The following is a 22,633-nucleotide window of genomic DNA, read 5'->3' as shown; positions in this document are numbered from 1 at the left end:
CAAGCGGTGGGGAGGATCAGTTCCGGACTGTCCGTGTTTCTCCTCTCCTTGCTCCTGGATGCGGAGACATCCGTACAGGGAGCAGAGAAGCTGCTGAGATGGTCTGTGGCTGGTTTACCACTGCTGGGAAGAAGAGAAGGGAGTTGGCATCTCCTCCAAGTGGCCTGTGCCTGGCCACTTGACAGGAAACAGGGAGAGCCCAAGAACCTCCCTGGAAAAGTCATCTTTTGCGCGGATCAAAGCGTGAGACTGTCTCCAGGACGAGAAAATAAATAGAGAGCGTGAGAAATGTCAGCTCATTTAGAAAAGAGGCAGGAGGAGGAGAACGGGCTTCCCTGGTGTGGCCAGAAAGCCCAGCAGCTGGGCTCGCAGAGGTGGGACACCAAATCACAGCAGCTTTTCCAGGATGGCACAGGGAAAGAGCTGAGGGTCGAAGAGGGTTTTTTTTTGTTTTGTTTTTTGTTTTTCCAGATCCAATGAGGTTAAAAACATTTGTTTGTGAAAGCTGAGCATAATTAGCAGTGAGTCACGGAAAGCGTTGTTCCAGCTACGGCGAAAACAAGGCGGCGCTGAAGGGTCTGCTGGTCGTTTGAAAGCTTCGAGAGCTTCTGCACAAGAATCCTTCCTTAGCTGCACCGCTCTTGGGCACTCACTCTAAATGAAGCAGACGGGAGCAGAAGAGAGCTAAGGCACTGCTCTGAAAGGCAGACTATTAACCAAAGCGTCTCTCCGATGTTTAACTTCAAGAAGGCATCGTTGAAACCTCATCGGTTATCATCAACAGACACGAGAAAGGCTTAAAGTTCATCCCTAACGAAATCTGGACAATAATAAAAACTAAAGATGAGAGATAAATGATGAGAGATAAAATCTCTTTTTAGGTCGAGGCTACTTCAGTCCCCAGGGAGAGTGAGACGGGTTTCTGTGTGGTGCTTCCCACCGTGCTGCACGCATGCAATAAATGCATGGCAAGAAAACTTTCCCCGATGCACTCTGGCAACTCGGAGGATGTTGCTGTTCAAGAATTATGCTAGTTACAGACACCAGCCCTTTCTGTGTTGCTCCAGGCATGTTCCCTTGTCATCATTCTTGCTTTTCTCTTTCCAAAGTCCACGGAGCTATTGTCACAGCTCTCCTCTGGATCACAAGCAGCTCACTGCTGCCCTTGGCATCCTCCTCCTTTAAACTCTTCGCCCAAGTCCCCTGCCCTCAGCAGACCAGTCAGTGGGAGCGATGAACTTGGGGACACCCTGACATCCCCGACTGGAAACCAAGATTGAGCCCTTCGCTTCCCACGGTGCTGCTGACAGCAATACCACTTAGCGCTCCTGCCCTATGACGCATTACCCAAACACCAGCTAATTATCCTGCTTGACTCCTTAGAAAGTAGGCAATTAAGTAGTTAGCTCCATTCTCCAGATGGGGAAACCCGGGCACAAAAAGAGGTTTAGAGAGGGGAAAGGCTGATCCCATGGTGTAGGGTGGAGAGCATCCCTGCTGGTCGGAGGAGTGATGTGGAGTGCGGTGCCCATCTTACCTATCTCAGCTGCCCGCGCTGCAGCTGGGCTTCTTCTGGAATGGGCACCAGAACAGCAGCACCCCAGAAGGATTAATCTTTGCCCAAATTGTGTCCTGTTGCTGTAGACTTAGGCATCTTCGAGGAGGAGCACCCAAGGAGTCCACCCTCTCCACGGTGCCGAAGGGAAGGTGCGGGTGCCCCGAGCAGGCATTGAGAGTCCTCTCCAAACCACAGATGTTGGCAGGATCAGTGCTTAACAGCTCCCAGATCCTGGAAATATTCTGCCAGTGTTGTTTAAGCTGACTTTGGTGTGCGTTTTGGAGCACCCAAGGCCAAGGCACCGCAACTCCCGCGGTGCAGAAAGCGGGCTGCAAACCCTGTCCTTGTGCTCCATCAGTGCCATGAGCTGGGGCTGTCTCTGGAGGCACACAAGTGCTGAAACAAACTATTTTTAAAGCAGGGAGAAGGTGCTTAACAGAAAGGTCTTTAAAATACAGCAGCAGAAGGAGTCCAAGCCTAATAACAGGCGCTCCAGCCATTGTGACTAAGTACTCCATAAAAAGCGTAATTACGGCACTATAGCAACTATTGAATTCCAAGGCACATTTTGCATCTGAAACAGAGGCCGGAGCATCCTCTCTGGGTGATTCAGAGAAATAATCACAACGCCCAGGCGCTCCTCTTGGAAGAGGGAAGAGGCACCGAGGGCGCAGGAGCACTGGAGAGGGTGGCACAGGGGTGACATTCGAGAGGCACGTCCTACCGAAGCACCCAGGGCAACATTTGTGCCCATCTCAGCAGCTTTTCCTGCCCTCCAGCAGCCTGTTTCAGCTCAGCCGGGGCTGAGCACGCCAGGGCACCAAGATCTTTTTTTTCCTCGACGTGGCTCAGAGCCGCTCGAATCCCTTAAATATTATTTTCTGACTCAGATGCGTTTTCCCCCCTTGTCTGGGGCACGTTGCTTTGCAGCTGGAGACTAATGAATGAAGCTGAGTTACTGACCTTGATGCAAATAATATAAAAAAAAAAAGCACGCTTGTGCTTTGTAAAACAAGCCCTTTCAAGCTGGCTTTTATGCAAAGAATGATGCCAATACGCACGTGGAGGCTCCGGTATTTAAGGCCCCTTTCAATCTTCCGGATTGCCAGCAAGCTCTTGGGCTGATTTAAGCCTTTAACCAAAGGACAGATGCTGCAAGAGCTGGTGAAGAGGGCTCGGGCAGGTATTTAAGTGCACGGCCTGGGAGCAGATGCTTGGATCAGGGCCTCCGTAAGAGGAGCTCTGTTATTATGCTGAAGGAGGCATGGTTTCACTGCATTACAAGAAGGTACAGATGATTTTTGAGGCTTGCTTTCACCCGTTTTTAGTATGGAAATGCATCCAGACCCCACAGAAGAGGAGTAAGCTTTTCCATTTTTTTTTTCCAAAGCTCGATAAGCTTTCCCATTTTTTCTTTCTCCATCATATCATCAAAATGAGACAGGATAGTTAGCGAGGATGCTTTGGGGAGCGATTCTGGAATTGCCCCCGGTCCTGCTCTGTCCCGTAGGTATTTTTCTTTGAAGATCCTATGGGAAGGAGCACACGTTTGGCTTTGAGAGATGCCAAGGGTCCAGCACAGCCAGGCAGGGTCCTTCCCCCTGCAGCCCCGGGTTAAAACCAAGCCCTGGCTGTGCAGAGGGAGCTCGGCGAGGTGAGCAAGCATTGCCAAAATCTGGTGTGACAATACCCCATCAGGCCAGCACTCCTCTTCCGCTCGCAGAACAATAGGAGTTTACACAACTGCAACCCACTGGAGGTTTTCGCCTTACTTCAGGGCTGAGCAACGAGACCCCAAACGTTACACAGCTCTGCCTCATGTCCTTGGCTCCGTCCCGCGTTGGAAGGAAACACGCTGTGGCCTGCACTGCCAATGCTATTTCCTCCCGCTCGTCTTTAAAGGTCTCTTTTTCCAACAGCTGATGGGCTCCGCAGCTCCGGGGAGGACGTGAGATCCGGCTGGCCCACGGTCTAGCTGGTATGGCTGCGTGCCATGTTGTTGTTTGTATTGCTTTCATTTTTTTGGCGTTACTTGGCTCCTCCACGCAACTTGTTTTCATCCTGAACTATGCGCTCATTACATATCTCAACACCCACGCAGGTTTTGCATGAGGAAACTCGAAACACACGCGCAGCAGAGGAGCGGGTTTGTGCCGTGGACACACACACACACACACACACACACGAGGTATTTGTCTCGAGGCAGACACAAACAATCCTCAAATCCCTGAGCTGTCCGTGGTTGGGTTTCAAGCCTGCTGACGACAAGCACGTTAACGCCCTGTGCGCATCCTCCTGGCGGAGGGAGGCAGGGGACAGCTCTTGGGGTCACCCTGGCCTCCCCTGGTGATCCCAGCTACTGTCCCAGGCGCCCATCCAGGGACCTCCTGGCATGCTCCTCCACGTGCTGCAGGGACCCACTTTTGCTGCTTGGTTCTGCTCTGCAGACAGGTCCTGCAGACACCAAACCCCGCTGGAGGATTTCAGCCGGATGCCAAGCGACGGGGACAGGAACTGCCCTGCACGGCATTTGCTTCCTAAGTGACCCCTCCGGGTTATTTTTCCCCAAAGCAGCGGGTCTGAGAGGCTGCCGGAGGTGGCACAGGACAGCATCACTGCCATCACCGTGAATCCCGTGTTGTATTTATGCAGCAAAAGCCTCGCAGAGCAGGGTCAGACACTCATGTTTTCCGAGTCTCTCCCATTTTTATGGCCCCGCCGCTGAGCTCGGGCAGATGCAGCGAGCTCAGCTGGAGCCTCGCAAGCTGCCCAAACCTGCAGCATGCCGGGCTCCTCCCGGCTGTGTGAGGCCCTCTCCGAGCGTGGAAAAAACCCTCTCCTGCCACCATCTAAAACCGTGTAGAGCTGGGCAGACTGAGCCCGAGTAGCTGGGAGAATTGCCTTGCAGCTCTGCAGCTTGCAACTGCTTTGCTTCCTCGCAGCCTTCCCTGCTTCCAGTGCTGCAGACGAATAAAGATTTTTTTTTTTCCAGGGCTGTCAGTACTGCATATTTCACCAGCTTTTGCTTCGCTTTAAGCCCAAAATGTGCTAAAAATAAGCTGGCTTGGAGTCCGCGTCCTGATCCAGGCGGTAACAGGACGCCGGGCGGAGAAAGTCCTGGGGCGGTTTGCTCCGTGCAGCGGCGAGCAGGGAGCTGCTGGCTCTTCCTCTGCCTCCTCCCTGCCGCAGGGCTGGCACTCACCGCTCGTTTGCAGTCTCCAAAATTTCATGTTCGGAGGTTACAGGTCTCATATGGCATCGCTCCTCTCAGGCTGCTTGTTAGCGAGGCTCCAAATGCCAGGGTAGCATCCCTTTCCCTGGGGTTGGGAGAATATTATTAGCAAGATCCTTACTGAACTATTTTCTTTAATGCTCCTGCAGTAAATGGCAGGGAAAAAATAAAAATAAAAAAAAGACCCACGGGCAGAATTTTAGATAAGTGAAATCTTAAATGCCACAGGAAGGCTACAAACTTCTAAAATCCTTGTTAGTGCAGCAGCAGAGAGAGGTGTGGAGGGTGGTGCATTGCATGCAGGTTTTTGTTGCGCTTTTTCAGCACTGTGGGGCTTTCATGCACCAAAACCACGGTGCCCCCTGCTCCTGGGAAGGGGTCTCGAGATGAAGCCCTTGCTGCTTCCACTCACTTTTGAAATAATCTGAGGCTGCCGGACGAATTTTTCAGCCACAGCCAAATTTTGTCGTCGTGCTCTCACTCACTTTCCTAAAATAAAGGAGGGGAAAAAATAAAAATCCTTGCGTTAATTTAATCTAGCCAGGCATCTTGCTGTCCTGCCCGATAATATCTCCTCAATCTGTCATTTCCAACCGACAGCTGGTTGTTTGCTGGTGGTTTATTTTCTTCCCCGTCACGGTCTTGAAATATCTCCTCTGATTTCTTGAGCATCCCAGAGCTGCCCCAGGATGTCCCAAACCTCCCCTCTGATTTGATGGGGGCTCTGGGTGAAAACATCTCCCTCCTATAAGAAAAAAACAGGTAACAATAGAGAAAACCATCAAGGAATGTCCGATTTATATGCTGAAATACGCAGGTGTTTGGGATTTTGGGTCCAGCCTCCTGGTGCGCGGCCACGCAGCGGGCAAAAGCACTGGAAAATATAATGGTGTGGAATGGAGATCCCAAGGGGAGCTTCCCTCTAAACCAGGGACAGCAACGCAATGCGGACACCCAAACATCCCAGCACTGACGGCGAACTCTTCAGCAGCATTGACAGAAAAAAAAAATAAAAAAATAAAAAATTAAAGTTAATAAATATGACAATGTGCAAGACTTGGGAAACCACTTGGGTTCTTTCCCACCGTCTGGACCTCCAGGCTACCTCCCCACGAAGCACGCAGACGAGCTGTTGTATGGACTGAAGGAGAAAAAAATAACCCAAGGAAAAAAAAATAATTAAATCTGACTAATGCTGGTACCCTGCGCTCAGCCTGTGATTGCTCTCAAAGGGGGCTGTTGGTCACGCGTTGAATCTGGGTACCGCTCAGTCAGTGCCTTTCCATTTTACTCGTTATTTACTTTTGTTTATGTGTTTTCCGTTATTTATGGGGACTTTAATTACCCTAATTCCTTTCTGGGGGAAAAAAAAAAGATAAATAAAATGCAACAAAACAGCATGTTAAAACTGGCAGAATTGTCAAAACAAGCTTCTCCTGGTCCTTCCCACGAAGCAGAGACACGGCGCAACACCCAGCTAACAACATGGAGCCGGGGAGAAGAGGGACGGGGATCACTGCAAGAGCGATTTGGACAGACCCTCTTCCCCACACCCTGGACCCTATACCCCATTGGGCATCCCCCTATAGCCCCATAGCCCACCCCTGACAGCCCCATAATCCCCCTTGGGCCCCATAGGTCACCATAGCCCCACAGGGCAACCCCCTACAGGCCCATATCCCTCTTGGGCCCCATAACCCACAACAGCCCCACAGGGCAACGCCTTACATCTCCATATCCCTCTACAGTCCCATAGCCCACCACAGCCCTATGGGGTAACCCCCTACAGCCCAACAGCCCCCTTGAACCCCATAGCCCACCACAGCCCCATGGGACATCCCCTTACATCTCCATATCCCTCTACAGCCCCATAGCACAACCCCCTACAGCCCCATATCCCTCTTGGGCCCCATAGCCCACCACAGCCCCATGGGACATCCCCCTACACTCCCATTGTCTCCATTGGCCCCATAGGTCACCGCAGCCCCATGGGGCATCCCCCTACAGTCCCATGTCCCTGTATAGCTCTGTGGCCCACCACAGGCCCATGGGATGTATCCCCCTTAGGCCCCATATCCCTCTGCAGGCCTATGGGGCACCACCCTACAGCCTCATAGCCCCCTACAGCCCCATAGCACACCACAGCCCTATTAAGCATTCCCTTACATCCCCCTATCCCTGTACAACCCTATGGGACATCCCTTACAGTCCCACATCCCCTTTGGGCCCCATAGCCCACCACAGCCCCATGGGACATAACCCCTTTGGGTGTTGTATCTCCTTATAGGCCCACGGGGCATTCCCCTACAATCCCATATCCCTGTACAACCCCATAGTTCATCACAGCCTCATGGGGCACTCCCCTACAGCCCCATAACCCCCTTGGGCCCCATATCACCCTACAGCTCCATAGGACATTCCCCTACAGCCCCATATCCCCCTTGGACCCCATATCCCCCTACAGCCCCATAGGACATTCCCCTACAGCCCTGTACACCCCTTGGGCCCCATATCCCCCTACGGCCCCATAGGGCATTCCCCTTGAGCCCCATACACCCCTTACAGCCCCATAGGACATTCCCTTACAGCCCCATACACCCCTTGGGCCCCATATTCCCCTATAGCCCCCTAGGACATTTCCCTATAGCCCCATATCCCTGTACAGCCTCAAGGGGCATTCCCCTACAGCCCTATATACCCCCTAGACCCCATATCCCCCAACAGCCCTATATACCCCTTGGGCCCCATATCCCTCTACAGCTCCATAGGACATTCCCCTACAGCCCCATACACCCTTTAGGCCCCATATCCCTCTAACAGCCTCATGGGGCATTCCCCTACAGCCCCGTATAACCCTTGGACCCCATATCCCCCTACGCCCCATGGGGCATCCCCCTACAGCCCCATATACCCCTTGGGCCCCATATCCCCCTACAGCCCCATATCCCCCTACAGCCCCATAAGCCCCATATCCCCTTGCAACCCCACAAAACACTCCCCAAACCTCCCCCCACCCCATTCCCTAACACCCCCCACACCTTCCCCCAACCCCCCAACCCCATATATCCTTACCCCCCCCAAAATCCCCATATCCCTCTACAGCCTCATGGGGCATGCCCCTACAGCCCCCTATCCCCCTACAGCCCCATAAGCCCCATATCCCCCTACAGCCCCATAAAGCCCCTACAGCCCCATAAAGCCCCTACAGCCCCATAAGCCCCCTATCCCCCTACAGCCCCTACAGCCCCAAATCCCCCTACAGCCCCAAATCCCCCTACAGCCCCACAAGCCCCCTACAGCCCCACAAGCCCCCTACAGCCCCACAAGCCCCAAATCCCCCTACAGCCCCACAAGCCCCCTACAGCCCCATATCCCCCTACAGCCCCACAAGCCCCCAAATCCCCCTACAGCCCCAAATCCCCCTACAGCCCCATATCCCCCTACAGCCCCACAAGCCCCCAAATCCCCCTACAGCCCCAAATCCCCCTACAGCCCCAAATCCCCCTACAGCCCCACAAGCCCCAAATCCCCCTACAGCCCCAAATCCCCCTACAGCCCCACAAGCCCCATATCCCCCTACAGCTCCACAAAACACTCCCCAAACCTCACCCCCACTCCCTATCCTAAACCCCGACCCCATACCCTTACCCCCCCCACACACCTCAATCCCCGGGCGCGGCCCCTTTAAGAGCGAGCCCCGCCCTCCCTCTGCCCCCCCCCCCCCCCCCCGCCCCGCGATCGCTGCCGGGCCGCGGGTGCCGATTCCAAGATGGCGGCGGCGGGGCCGGCGGGCCCGGAGAGCCGGGTGCTGGGCTACGGCCTGCACCGCTGGAGCAGCTTCTCCTCCTCCTACCTGCCCGAGTGAGCCCGGCGGGGGGCCTGGGCGCCGGGGGGGGACGGGGAGGGGACGGGGAAGGGGGTACGGCCTGCCTCGGGGGGCTGGGGCCTGGCGGGGAGGGGGTTGGGGGCGCTGTGAGGGGGTTTTGGGGGCTGTGAGGGGGGGGAAAGGGGGCGGTGAGGAGGGAAAGGGGGTGGGGGGGGGGCTGTGTGTGAGGGGAGGGGGGCTCTAAGGTTTTTGGGGGAGTGTGTGTGGGAAACGGGGGTGTTGTGTGGGGTTTGGGGGCTGTGCGTGAGGGGAGGGGGGTTTGGAAGGGTTTTGGGGGAACGTGTGTGGGAAATGGGGGTGGGCAGTGGGGTTTGGGGGCCGTGCGTGAGGGGAGGGGGGTGTTCTGTGGGGATTTGGGGCGGTGGGTGAGAGAAAGGGGGGGTAAAAAGCTTTTGGGGGGCTTTGTGAGAGGGAGGGGGTGTTCTGTGGGGATTTGGGGTGTGTGTGGGGGGGAAATTGGGGTGTTCTGTGGGGTTTGGGGGCTGTGTGTGAGGGGAGGGGGTGTTCTGTAGGGATTTGGGGCTGTACGTGAAATGGAGGGGGGCAGAAAGGTTTTGGGGGGCTGTGTGAGAGGGAGGGGGCGTTCAATAGGGTTTTGGGGCTGTGTGTGAGAGAAAGGGGGTGTTCTGTGGGGATTTAGGGTTGCGTATGGGGGGGTAAAAAGGTTTTGGGGGCGCTGTGTGTGGGGGAGGGGGGTGGGAAGGTTTTTGGAGGGCTTTGTGTGGGGAGGGGTTTTGGGGGGCTGTATGTGGGAAAAAGGGGCATTCAATAGGGTTTTGGGGGGCTGTGTGTGGGAGAAAGGTGGTGTTCTGTAGAGATTTGGGGCTGTGTGGGGGGGTAAAAAGGTTTTTAGGGGGCTACGTGTGGGAAAAGGGGGTGGTCAGTAGGGATTTTTGGGGGCTGTGAGTGAGAGGGAGGGGAGTTGGAAAGGTTTTGGGGGGCTGTGTGAGAGGGAGGGGATGTTCAGTAGGGTTTTGGGGGGGCTGTGTGTGGGAGAAAGGGGGTGTTCTGTAGAGATTTGGGGCTGTGTGTGGGGGGGTAAAAAGGTTTTGGGGGGGCTGTGTATGGGAAAAGGGGGTGGTCAGTGGGGTTTGGGGGCTGTGTGTGAGAGGGAGGGGGGTGGGGAGGTTTTGGAGGGCTATGTGAGAGGGAGGGGGTGTTCAGTTGATTTTGGGGGGCTGTGTGTGGGAAAAGGGGGTTGCGGGGTGCTGTGTGGGTCTGTGGGTGAGAGAAAGGGGGGTGGAAAGGTTTTGGGGGGCTGTGTGTGCACTGGGGGTGTCGGAAAGGTTTTGAGGGGGGCTGTGTGTGAAGAGGGGGTGTGCAGTAGGGTTTTGGGGGGCTGTCTGTGAAAGGGAGAGGAGTTGGAAAGGTTTTGGGATGCTGTGTGTGTGGTTCAGTAGGGATGTGAGACTGTGAGAGTGAGGGGTGGTAGAAAAGTTTGGGGGGCTGTGTGTGGGGAGGGGTTTTGGGGGGCTATGAAAGAGTGGTAGGGGTGGTGAAAAGGTTTTGGGGGGTGTGTGTGGGGAGGTAGAAAGGTTTTGGGGAGATTGTGTGTATGGGGAGGGGGTGTTCAGCAGGGTTTGGGGGTCTGTGGGGTGATGGTCAGCTCGGGGGGCTGTGTTCGGGGTCAGTGGTGCTCAGAAGGCTGGGGGGCTTGGGGCTGTGTGGGAGGGATGGTGAGAAATTTTGTGGGGAGCTGTGATTTACAAAGGGTTTTGGGGGAAAGGGGTCACCTGGTGCCTTACTTGTTGCGATTTTTGGGAATTTAGGGTTAGCCTGGAGTTGTGCTTCAGAGCAGTGGCCTGCACTAACGTGTGCCCGTCCTCAATGGGATCCTCGGCCTCCTGGCAGGCCACTTATGGCCCGTTGAGGTTCCCGGGTTACTGAAAGCAGAATTTGGGATGAAAACAACGTGGTCTGGCCGTTTGGGTTTTGCTGCCCCTTTCTGCAGCCCTTCAGGTCTGGGGGATTATTGGGAATACTTCGTTTGGGCACCGTGCTCACTGCCGGCCGTAGAGTCTTGTCTAATGATTGCACCGAGTTTAGTAACCTGGGGTTGAGGTAGCTCTGTCACCCGGTCTCAACAAGCAGCGGTTAATTTAGTTGTTAATTGTTAATTTCACGGATTATCTCCGTTTGCTGAAAGGAGGTAAAACTTTAACAAAAGTTTTGCTGCCTAAACCCACAGTGGCTGTATCTTTCCGTACGTTTGCTTTTTTAGATATTAAAAAGAACCAAGTTCCTTTCTGATTAATTATTTTTGGTGATAACGAAGTAATCCTTTTGGCCTTTTTTTGGTTAAAAAGCCGTTAAAGCATTATTTTTTTTTCAGGTCTGCGATTGTGCTTGTAGTTATAAATTGTTGGCCGCTGAAGGAAGGGTGACAGTCCAGTATCGATCTCCCTGATGCAACGCACAAAGATAACTCCCTTTCTCCTCCGTGCTCCTTTCTGAGGCTCCCGTTAGCCCTTTTTGCCACCTTTTTGTCAGGATTTAATGCTCTCGTGGCACCTGCAGTGCTGCCCAAAGTCCTTCGCGTCATTGCAGCCCGTGGTACGATTCCCCTCCCCGTAACAGGGCCGGCGTTTTACGAACGCGTGACCTTGCATTTGGCTGGTTTTTAAGGCAGGGTTTGTAGGCGCTCGTCGATAAAAGCAGGCGGAGCAGCTTTGGGGCAGTGTTCAGCAGTCCTGGCGACGACGGGGTTGTTCTCCAGCACGCCGACCCCGTTTGGGGCTCACGTGCTGGTTTCTGAGCAGCCCTGGAAACACCAGGCGGGGTTGTGGTGAAAGAGGCCCACAGGAAGGTTCGGTTTGCACTTGCTGCCTGCTGACGTTCGATTCCCACCTTCTGGGAGAGAGCTTGAACGTGGCCTGAAGGGGAAGGCTCCGACCTGTGGCTGAAGATCAGAGTCTTGAAAGGTGGAAACTCAGGAAGGAAATCCCGTAGGAGAGTGGTGTTTAGGGAGGGAGGGGAGGTGGGAGACGTCAAAATCACCGTTAAAGGCACGTAATGTGCTGTGGGATGAACGTGCAGGTAGAGCTGAAAGTTGTCTTACTATTTCTTTGGAACGAGGGGGTCTTTAAGGTCCTGCCCAACCCAAGCCGTTGCATGATTCTATGAATTGTGGTTAGGCCGTAGTTTAAATAAGTTTGGTAGCATAACTAAGAAGTTAGGGGTTTTCCTAAGAAGTTAGGGTTTCTACTTTAACCCTAAAGGGTCTCCTGCTGTCCCATACGTAGGAACACATTCAGAGTGTGGCTTGTCATTGGGAGCTTGCTCACTGCTGCCCTGGTGTTGGGAGTGAAGAGCTCGTGGCGGAGGAGCAGAGTGCATTACCCATGTTCTGTGTCAGCCAAGCATGATTTAAACGTGTCTCTCAAACAGTTACGTGGTTTTAAATGTAAAAATCAAAGCTGAGATAGAAAATTTTCATCGCTGCTGTCTGTGGAAGGAACTGGATATCCAGTGTCTTACTTGCATCTGCGTATTGGATGCTGGAGTGACACTGAAACTTGTCAGAACACCAAAAGTCACCCAATAACTGTAATTTTTCACTAAAAAGATGACAAACAAAAACCCACGCTGTTTTCAAAGACCCGTCTGGCCACATTCTCGTTCAGGGTCAGCAATCTGTTGATAACCACCAGTTTTCTGTAAGTGACCGAGCATTTTCTCGCAGCGAGCGTTAACTTTTCTGTTGCCTTTGGTGGTACAAGGGGACTGGTTAGTGCCCAACCCAATTTCAGGCCGTGTTACCAGTGACACGTTCATCTGCATGTTTGCACAGACCTTTCCAAACGTCAGGTGCGGATTGTCCTTCTCCAATCTGCAGAAGAATGCTCCTAGTGGTTTGCAGATGGCTGGAGCTGTCTTCTGCTGGCTTGTAGCTACCAGCAGCTATACTGGCTTGGAAATTATTTAAAACTATCTGGGTCCAACTGAATGACTTGGTCTGGTGTCTAGTTTAGTCTGCATTTTGGGGCAAGTTGTGCCTTTGGGAAGAGAACTGGTCCAAGAGCAAATTTGTTCTTGAAACGTGGTGTTTCCAGGGAGCACTCCGTATCGAGAGGCTTCAGCCTGTCCAGCTTGGAAAACATTCAGCCCAGCCGGTCGCTGACGCTTCCTCATCGGATCCTGCCTTGCCTCTTCGTGGTTTCTCCCCGAAATGAATGACCCATGTGGGAGACAGCTCCCCGATGTCCCACAAGGGACCACCCCGAGGACTTCCCCACCATCAGCAGTGCGGTCCCTTGGTGCAAGCCACACAAAATTCTGGTGTAGTTCCACGTGCCCCGAGAGAGGCAGACCTGGACTTTATTCCCCTCTCCCTCCTCCGGCTGTCCGCAGAAAGCGATGAGCTCAGGCGCTTCTTTTTTTGGACAGGGAGGGAATAAACAATTTATAGAAGGTAATATAACCCCCGTTCAATCTTCCTTTTTTTGGTAAGGGAGAGGACCAAAAGCTGTCTCTTTGTTTTCGGGGAGAAGCACTTTGTACCCTGATCTTTCCAATAGCCTGCTTTTTGTACTTGTTCCAGTTCAAATTTGCTGCCGGTGAATACAAGGAGCGGTGCTGTGCTCCCTGCAGTGGCAATCATGTGCCCTTCTCTGCTGGAAAGTGCCTCAGTGCTCTGTCCTAGGACCACGGCTTTCTAGTGGTTGCATCAGATTCCTGACTCATGGCATCTTGTAGCTGGCAAACGCGCCCAGGTCCTTCTGGCACTTTCACACGGACTAACAAGAGTGTTTTTTTTTTTTTTTTAAACAGCATTATTCCGGTCATGCAGCTTTGCTGGGAGGTTTCATCCCATTGCTGTTGCTCAGATCTTCAGCCATTAGGGTCTTCCTGTATGATACCTCTGTAGAGGAAGGTCAGAATATTTCCAGAATATTTATTTATTTATTTATTTTGAATATTTTCAGATTACTTTTTATATTGACACTTCTCTAAGTTATTTCTTGTGCTACTAAGAATATAAGATGGGTTTCTAAGCTGATGATTCAGTGCCAACAGTGGCCTTCTCCTAAATGGCAGTCACTTTTTTGTTACAACCCCTTGTTATTTATCTCACTGTGGACTTGAGTTATTCTAGTAATTCCAGTCTTTTCCTGTGTGACACTTCATGAGGTGCTATATCGAGTGCTGAAGCCTGGATAACTCTGTTCCTTTTCTAAAAGGCTCGCTGGAGAAGTAAGGGGAAAGTAAAGTAAGCAAAAGATTTTTTTCATAGTCAAGTTAGAAGTGACTGGGAGCCTTCCAAAGTGAGAATGCATTTTTTTTTCTTTCTTTTTCACTAAGTTATGGCAGAAAGTTCCTGCTCAGACTAACCAGCCATCTATTGCTGTCCTGTGTTTACCCTGAACCAAGGATGTACTCCCTTGTGTTTACAAATCTAGGATATTACACAGCATTAGCAAGCAGGTGCCGAGAACGTGCATAACGGCCTGCTTTTTGGGCAAGGTCCGTAGGATTTTAAAACAAACAAAAAAAAACCTGAAAATATCCCGAATTCCAGCTACCTGATCTCTGTGGCAGGACAAAACGCGTGTTTGAGGCTAGTGGAACGGGATTGCGAGTTCTCCCTCCGAGCAGGTGACAGCGATGAGTCAGGTCTGTATCTCGTGGCTTCGTAAATCTTGTCGCAGACGGATCCAGGTCTTGAAGGATCTCGCCCTTGAGCTGAGGTCAGAAATGTCTAACGCAAAGGTTTGCTTTTCCTTTTTGCTTTCTGCTTCCCGAGTTCTGGGTCCTTAACTAGGTGAAGCCATCTCCTGTTGAGGTCTCGCTGGTTCAAAACTGCCCAAGCTGTGCAGCATCAAAGGCCTTTAGAGCTTTCCTGGCAGGGCAAACTGCTCCTCGTCCATTTGCTGGATGTCTTAATGCTGCTTCTTGTTTCTCACAGTTTCTTAAGTAACTCTGGTTACGTAGCCCTGAGGACTTCCATTTCAGCTGTAGAACCACAACTGCTTTTGCACCTTTAAGCCTGCGTGTCGTTTTTTCAACTTCGTTTGTCAGCATTTCCAGTTTGACTTGAACATTTTAATTTAGTCAATCCTTTTTTGCTCTAGTCGCTTCATCTAGAGATGAGGGGAGCGGAGCAGACGCACCCTCTGGCCATCTGGAGTTACGTGCTCATGCTGTACTTACAATTAATCGATAATTTTACCAGTTGCTAAAACGGGCTGGGGACGCAAACGCTGACTGATGAAGTGAGCTGAGTGATGCTGGTCCCTGGCTGATTCCAGCGAGCCCCGTGTATAGAAACGTTCCCAGATCTGCTTCTCTTCAGCATCCATTTGAAAAGTTTTTTCACTTGTGTGGCTTTTTTTGGATGTTTCTACAAATTTTCTTTTCCTAACAGACATTTCCCTCCTTGCTGCATCACGTCTATAGCCTAGAATTCTTCTCTACAAGCTGAAATAGAGTACTGCAAAATATTTCTGCAGGAAATAGTTGCCTACAGGTTGAGTACACAAGTACTGGGTGATTTTCTGCCTGACAACTCGGTGAAAACGTGAAGTGATGAGGAAGAAAAAGATCAAAAGAGTGAAAGTGAAAATGAGCACAAAATTATTAAGTTCATGCCTTACACTGGCGTCAGGAGCCTGATAGCTCTTCGTGGAAGTTTCTTCCCAGGTGAAGGCACAAATGCTGTGGTAGGTGAAGAAATTTTTGTTAAAATGCAGCCATTATTTAGGAGGTTGGGCAGTTTTATTTGCTGGCAGAAGGATGAAGGTAAATTGCTAATTGCTGGGGTCCCACGGCGTGACGAAGCTGGCGGAATCTCAAACGTCCAACCCTGGCATTTTTGGGGAACATTAAGATTGTGAGATTTTCATAGAAGGTGTTAACATCGCCGGATTATGGATCATTCGTTCTGTGTATGGTTTATATCCTTCAAGCTTAATGAAAGCTGGCTAGATTGTGATTACTAATTACTTGCTTAAAGAGTAAAACTAGTTGGAGCAGAGCGTGTTTTCCTCGCGGTGACTGTTGTTATTGCTGAGACAGCATGTACAGTCTGATTCTTTTTTTTACGGCAAAGAATATAGCTTCTTGTTCTGCACATTCATCTTTTTAGCAAATCGCTGTTGAAATGCGCTGTTAACTTTATCACCACGATTGATTTTTATGATGTGATCAAGATTTTTCTGTTGAGGCTAAGTGGTGTATTCGGTACTTAGCTGGAGGTCAAATTTTGTCAGCTTCCAAAGCAAGCCAGTGCTTGATTTATTTTAATTGCATGTTAATATAAACCTCTAATGATAAATGTATATGTGTATATTTTGACTACAGCCTGTAGAGTTTTGTAGGAGCAGTGGATTTTAAGTGTAGCTTGGTCTGAATTCAATAATACAGCTTCTGGGAGGAAAAGGAAGGAGCAGTGAAGATGTTGAGTGGTTTGTCACCTTACTTAGTTGCTGTTTTAGCTATTACTTGACACTCAGCGTGCATAATCTTGGAGAAATTATTTCCTGGATCGATTTAAGTCGAGGAACACAACCATGTATGTGAGTTGAGGACAGGAGCCTGCGTGCCAGGTGGGTTGAGAAGGCTCGCTGCGCTGCCGCTGCCTTCTGCGGTGCCAGGAAAATGGCCTGAAACTGGGGGGGGGGGGTAAAAACTGTGTCGGTCATTTTGGGTTTGGGTGTGCTCTGTGAAATGATCTTCCTCCCCAGCCTGGGTTTGGTGTTCCTGTAAAGCCCTGGGAGGCAGCCTGAGGTGGAAGGAAAAAAAGCTGGATTAGGTAAATGTGACCCATGAGTAAGGAATTGCTGAACGAGTTCCCACCCTCCTCTCTCATGGTGGAGTTGCTACTGCTGACTTTCGGTTTGTCTTCTAAAAAAACCTGCCTTCTGGTACAGGATTTGGAAACTGCTGAACGTGAAAGGAAGGCGGCTTTGGGAGCTGTCGTGTGCTGGAGCGTGAATTCATGTATCGTGCTCCAAAATAAGGAATTATTCCATAATGCAGCACCACAGGCAAACGGTTCTGACTTGTAGCATGGCTCCCCGACTAACCAGTTCTTGAGATCACTCTGATGGTTTGTTAATTTCCTGGGTCTGTATTTTGTTGTCTGAATTCCCTGAGTAGAGTTGTGTTGTTTGTGAGATAACCTCAGTTTTGAAAGGGAAGCTAACCCAGTGGAGGCGTTTCTGCCTGGAACCAGGAGGAATTTTTTGTACGAGTTAGAAAAAAGTTCTGTGGTTGACCTCAGTTTGGACATGAGGGGCTTCAATCTGTTCTGTTGAACGTAGTCTTCTTTAAATTCTTTTACAGGCATCAGTGTTTTGGGTGAACATTTTACTGAGTGTGAAGTTACAGTGCTGAGGAGTATTAAAGAAGTGTTTATGGCTTCTATCGCGACTTCATATCTTTACATGCAGTCAGTCTGGTTTCTGTGGATTCCTCCTTTGGGTGAAAATGCAAATTGGCACGTAAAAACATGGTTGCAGTGCTGTGAAATCATGGGAGACCTAAGCCTGCTTCTTGGCCTTGGTCAGATTTTTCCATCCGTGCATTAGTTTAAGCAAAACCACTCCAACAAGGCTGTGATGCTTCAGAGTACAGCACAGGGACAGCACAGGGGATTCACCCAGACATGTGCCAGACACGGCTCTCCTCCAGCCTCCTTGGGTAGTGTTAGTGGGCTCCACTACCAGTGTTTCAGCAAGATTTGGAAAGTGCAAGTTCAGGGACTTCTCTGTTCAGTGCCATCAGTAGAAATCTCCGTGTTCAAATACCAGCTAAACTGCATTTTCTCAGCAAGGTGCGAGTTTTTTTTAAATTAAAACTGAACTTTATTACAAAGTGGCAGCGGCTGTTGATGTCCCAGACTCTGGAAATTTTTACTGCAGTGTTACCTCTATCGACTACAGATCCAATGAGCTGCAGAGCGTAATCTCCTCATCTTTGCTGAATATTGAAGGGTAGAGTTTGTGCTATTCTTAGTCATCTTATCAGGCCTGGGATTTATTTCTGTTCTGGAAACCTCCAGGAACGTTACTTAAGTTGCCTGCACGCTGTGATGCTTTTGTTTGTAGATCACTTAGGAAGCCGGATTTCAAATGTCCTTGAGTCTTAGATGTGTAGAAACAATCGCTCGAGTATGAGAAGGAATGGTTCCAGGTAGTCTTGTGTGCAAAAACATCAATTCACTGGCTGGTCAGCTGCAAATAAAATGATTATGAAATCAGCAGTTCATCACAGAGTCGCTGAGGAAGGAAAAGGCATTCTGATATTCCCAGCCTGGAGCCGGGGCCTCTCGCTGCTCAGGAGTTGGGTTGCTCAGTGCCTTGCTGCAGCCAGAAGTTAAGGCTGTGCTTTAGGGTTCTTGAGCACGACTGGAACAGAAATTAATTACGGGGGCACTCGCTGTGCCAATACAGTTGTTGAAATACTCAGCTCCCGGCGTGCCCGGAGGAAGAACCATCGCAGCAGGACGAAGGCACGACGGGATGCAGGGTGAGGAGGAGCGCCGGAGGTTTCTGTGCCCACATCATTTAGCACTTGAGGAGAGGTTTGTTTCTACCAAGGGCTTTTGCCTGTCTTTGGGTGGCAACGATGAAAGGCAGCTAAGTTTAAAAAACAAACAAACAAAAAAAAACAAAAACAAAAACCAACTGATCCTTGAAAGATATAATTGAGAAACTGATTTTCATGACCCTCTCTCAGACCAGAGCGCAGTGGTGCCTGTTTGGCTGTCCAGCACAGCCAGTTGTGATCTGATGAGTGTGTTTCTGTAAGGTGGTTGTTAAATTAAATTAGTTTTTATATGCTGTACTTGCTTAGCTATTTTTCTTTTGACAGAAGTGCATTTGTAATAAATTGCATGTGTTTGTGAAACAGCTGCTGAGAAGATGGAAATAAATTTGAGCGTTAAGTTGGCAAACCTCGTGACAACGTAGTATTTCAGGGTGCGTGCTTACGTACACTATTGCCTCAAGCTTCCTTGAACTTACTAAGCAAGAGGTCCTGCCTCAGTTCTTCATATTGGGGCTAAGAAATCCTCTGTTAACTATTTAAACCAAGCCTCAAACAAAAAATAACGTTTCTTCACTGTATCTGTGTACTGCCTAGCAATTGTGCGTGGTTTACTGTGTTCCAGCGCAGAAGTTTCCATGTCCTCATGCCCTTCTGCCGTTCGAGGCAGGGAACTTTCACAACAGAAAGGAGAGAAACTTTGCAATGAAATCTAGAAAGCTGTTTGAAATGCTTTAGGGGGGAGCTTGTAGGTGCATGTTGCTCTTTAAACATTGCGGCCGGGCAGTTTGAAATCAGTGTTAATTAAAAGTTTGTGGGAGCTGCAGTGAGTTGTAGGGAGAAAAAATTCTCTAGTTGTTTCCAGCCCTATGGAATAAGGTTTAGGGTTTTTGGTGGTGGTTTTTGTGTATGTGGGGGCGAGGAGGGGTTCTTCCCCTTGGTTAAAGACTGTTCTAGTGTCTAGGCTGAGCAAGAGCATCTCCGTTGCTGCTTTGTACTGGTGGGGCTGGAGGTCGCCCATGTTCCATGTGGTTGGCCTCGTGCATCTTAGTCCTCCCTGAAATGGACTGTGTTGAAATTTTAGTCCACGTTCCCAGTTGCTGTACTCTTGCTACTCTGTCTTGGGATGGTTCTAGGAAAAAATAACATAAAAAAGACACAGACAACCCTGACAAAAGTGCTTTGTCGGTTTTCAGTCAGCTGCTCCTTGCTCAGCACTCCCACCCCTTTTTGCCACGTACCGGCGTGGTACCTCGTGGTTTTCCAGCAGAGCTATGTCCGACTTCCACATCCTCTTTGGGATGTGTGTGCCCTTTTCTGCACAGCTGCTCTCTGGCCGTGCCAAGCAAAGCTAGTGTTTTGGAGTTGCTTACTCTCAAGGACTTGTTTCTAAAGTCGTCGGCTTTCTTAATAGAAGCTTCATGAAAATATTTAGGCTAGGTGCAAATTATATCAGCCTAAAACCTAATTTGCTGTACATTTTGCAAAGTTACCTCCCTTTTTACCCTCCCCCTTCCTCAAAAGCAAAGGCGAGCTCACCCCTTGTGATTGTCACGTCTGAAACCACAGAGCTTTGCACAGCGAGCTCCTCTGGAAGTGCCAAGTGCGGGGACGTCGCTGTAATCCCGGCGGAGATCGGCCCGCGGTTGGTGCAGCGCGTAGGATGGGCTCTGGGTTGGGAAACGGAGAATTTATCTACTTCCAGCAGCTGTGAGAGCAGTGTGTGCATGGGTAATAAAAAGAAACGTCCCGTTGGTTCTGCCAGGAGCGTTTCAGCGTGGTCACAACCATCCTCTTCTCTTCTCGGTGATGGGAGCACTTGCAATAAAACCTGAGACGCGAATAGCCTCGAAGGAAGCTGGCTTAGGGATTTAAGGCACACCCTAATGCCTCCGCACGTGTTCTTGCTGGTGGTGTGCAATTAAAGAAGCTCCCTCTGCTTAGCTTTTGGTGTGGGGTAGGAGTAACCACGGAGTTGTTGGCGTGCCGGGCCAGCCAGTTTCTCCTGTACTTACTCCACTATGGGAGAGTGGCATTGGGAATTTATGCCAGTAGATCCTATCCTCTTTTTTTTTCGCCCCTTTTATGCTGGCACTAACGGTAAGCAGAATTGGAGAACTGATGCGACTGAAGAAGTTATTTCTGCTAGTCTTTTTTTATTACGGCTGCTGGTGGAGGGAGGGGGAGGATCAAGCACGAGTGGGTGGACTAGTCCCTCTTGGCAGCGTTATAGATTTATGCTAGACTAGCTCTTGTATCTACAGCTTCTGATTATGAATTATCTCAAACCATGTTTAATGAGTTCCCTTTTTTCCACGGAGAAAGCCCGCACAACGGTATCGGTACGTGGAGTAGCTCAAGGGCTTACAAATACCTTTCTTTAACGTCTCGTGAAAATTGCGTCGACGGTCATCGAGTTGGTGGAGTTTGCACCTCTGAAGTTTCTCAGAGGTTTTAATTGAGATGTCACATCTGGGAAGCCTGCCTCTAGGTGCCGTGTAGGATTTCTGCAGTGTCCGGAGTGAAGGCTTTACGTGGCGAGAGGCGTCTGTCACTAGGAGACGTTTGTTTCTCGCTGTCTCAGGAATGCCTGAACTCCTCCAAGTATTCGAGCCCATAAATTTTCCCGAACCACGATGGTAGATTAACTTTGTACATAGCAAATTCTGTCTTCGACATTTGTTTAATCCTAATAAACTAATAACCCATGTATTTTTAAACATATTTATAACTTTCTCGATGCTGCTGGCTTTTCTGATTTAAATTTCCTTTTAACTTTAATTTTACGAGAGCTACGCGGTCCTCTTCTCTCTCTGCAGAAGGATTTTTTATCTTGTCTGGTTGTCCTGAATGAGCTCCTCGTTGGTTGTGGCAAACTGATCTTTGACCTGGAGAAGCAAACAAATCTGCTTCTAAAAATACGATCTTTGGGCTCTGGCCCAGTTAGAAAATGCCTCTTTTCCAGCAGGGCGTTATCTGACCGCGTGACGGTGCCAGCTCCTGCAAATGTTGCTCAGTGTATGAAGGGCCTATCCCGTGATATTTAAACAAATGTAATATCATAAATAAAACACGTTCTGTAGGGTGAATTGTTATTTGCATGCTGAGCTGAAGTTTCAAAGAGGAGAAAGCCGGACAGCGTTACATTTTTGTTTGCCTTCATGTCCATTAAGAGTCACATCTCCTTCAAATACAGCCTTTTCTCTCTCTCTAGCTATTAAAATGCATTAAAACATTTCAAAGTATCATTTCACCTTGCCTATGGCATGGCATGGCTGCGGTTTGATTCTTCTTCCAAGTGCTTTTTGGTTTCTGGTGGTGACTTAGCACTGCGGCTGGCAACTTCTGTTCGAAATCTGCGTGTCTTAGCAGCTTCCAACTTCTCCCCTCCTGGGAGAATTTGTCCCTGCTGGAATTAAGACAGGCGGGAGCTATGTTTTCTTTAGGACTTGAGCCTCTTGGTGCCACAAACAGGATGTTCCCAGCTGGAAGTGTAACGGCCTGACCTTTCCTGTTCTGATGGGGTTTGAGCAAGAGGGCAGCGCGTGGCCGTGCGCTGCTCCCACGCATGCTCTGTGCATACACGACTAAATCAGCTGGCACTGCTGTTAGTAAGTGCCCTGCTGTGATGGCAGCTAGCTAAAGCAGAAGGGAGGTTGAGTTTTTCTTCCTGTGCTGTAAAAAAGAAGTCGTGGCACGTGTCCTGGAAAGGCAGGCGCTGGGTCGGCGCTCGGAGGTGCCCCCGTGGTGCGGGACTGCCTGGATCCCGTTGCTGGTGTGGTGATTTTGGGCTGCCCGATGTGGAAAGAGCGAGCTAATTTCTGCCTGGTAATGCTCAACCTCTGATTTAACCTCTTTCCCTTCCTGGCTTTCATACGAGCGTTTTTTTCCTCCGGTCCTTTGTAGTAATCCAGATGCTCGTGTTCTTTTCCTCCTACACAGCAGATGGAGATGGCATAAGCCTTTTGATGACTGCGTCCTTCTTTTTACATAAGTTTTACGAGCTGGCAAGTTTGTGAGTTGGACTTGGTAGAGCTTTGTAAGCCCTGTCCAGCAGGTGGTGCGTTGTTACCTTGCCAGCAGGGGAAGGAGTAACTATATATTTTTATTTTTTTTAATTTTTAGTTTTCAGTTTTTAAGTTCATCTGGGAGGTGAACTGGGAAGAGCCTTACTGTACTGTTACAGGAAAGAGGAAGGGAGGTCCTTCATAAGGATTATCCTGATGAATGTGTTTTGTTTTGGCCCAAACACTGTTTGGAATTTGTTAATTACCCCAAGGCTGTGCTATTTCAAGCTGTACGCAGGCAATTAAGAGATTTACTTTGCTGGGTGAAGAGTTAAACTTCTGCTTTCCTGTGCGTTGTTCTAGGCTTTCTAGCTCATGAAAAATATGTGTTCGAATTTGGCGTGAGTTAGACGGTCAACTTCCACACTCCAGCAAAACTTAAGTAGGTTAGCAGCTCACTCTCC

At 50.0% G+C, this 22,633-nt stretch overlaps 1 protein-coding gene and 2 long non-coding RNA genes across 4 annotated transcripts in view; 1 reads left to right on the top strand and 2 right to left on the bottom strand.

Moving 5' to 3' along the window:
• Positions 1–504: 504 nt before the first annotated feature.
• On the bottom strand, positions 505–7,718 carry LOC136791396 (uncharacterized). Its single transcript, XR_010833348.1, has 3 exons — positions 5,993–7,718; positions 5,203–5,279; positions 505–4,875 (listed from the first exon to the last, which is right to left on the bottom strand). It is a non-coding gene; the product is annotated as an uncharacterized lncRNA (long non-coding RNA).
• An 803-nt stretch (positions 7,719–8,521) lies between these two features.
• Positions 8,522–22,633, top strand: part of MKLN1 (muskelin 1) — a 94,236-nt gene continuing 80,124 nt past the window's right edge. For both annotated transcript variants that reach the window (XM_067001431.1, XM_067001401.1), the window contains exon 1: positions 8,522–8,651. In XM_067001431.1, coding sequence (XP_066857532.1) covers positions 8,560–8,651 — 92 coding nt within the window. In that variant the 5' untranslated portion in view covers positions 8,522–8,559. The remainder of the gene's footprint in view (positions 8,652–22,633) is intronic.
• On the bottom strand, positions 19,054–21,536 carry LOC125182637 (uncharacterized). Its single transcript, XR_007162793.2, has 3 exons — positions 20,537–21,536; positions 19,702–19,832; positions 19,054–19,294 (listed from the first exon to the last, which is right to left on the bottom strand). It is a non-coding gene; the product is annotated as an uncharacterized lncRNA (long non-coding RNA).

The sequence above is a fragment of the Anser cygnoides genome, chromosome 1 (genome assembly GCF_040182565.1).
Source record: "Anser cygnoides isolate HZ-2024a breed goose chromosome 1, Taihu_goose_T2T_genome, whole genome shotgun sequence".
NCBI classification, from domain to species: domain Eukaryota; kingdom Metazoa; phylum Chordata; class Aves; order Anseriformes; family Anatidae; genus Anser; species Anser cygnoides.
This window is presented reverse-complemented; position numbering and strand designations above follow the sequence as displayed.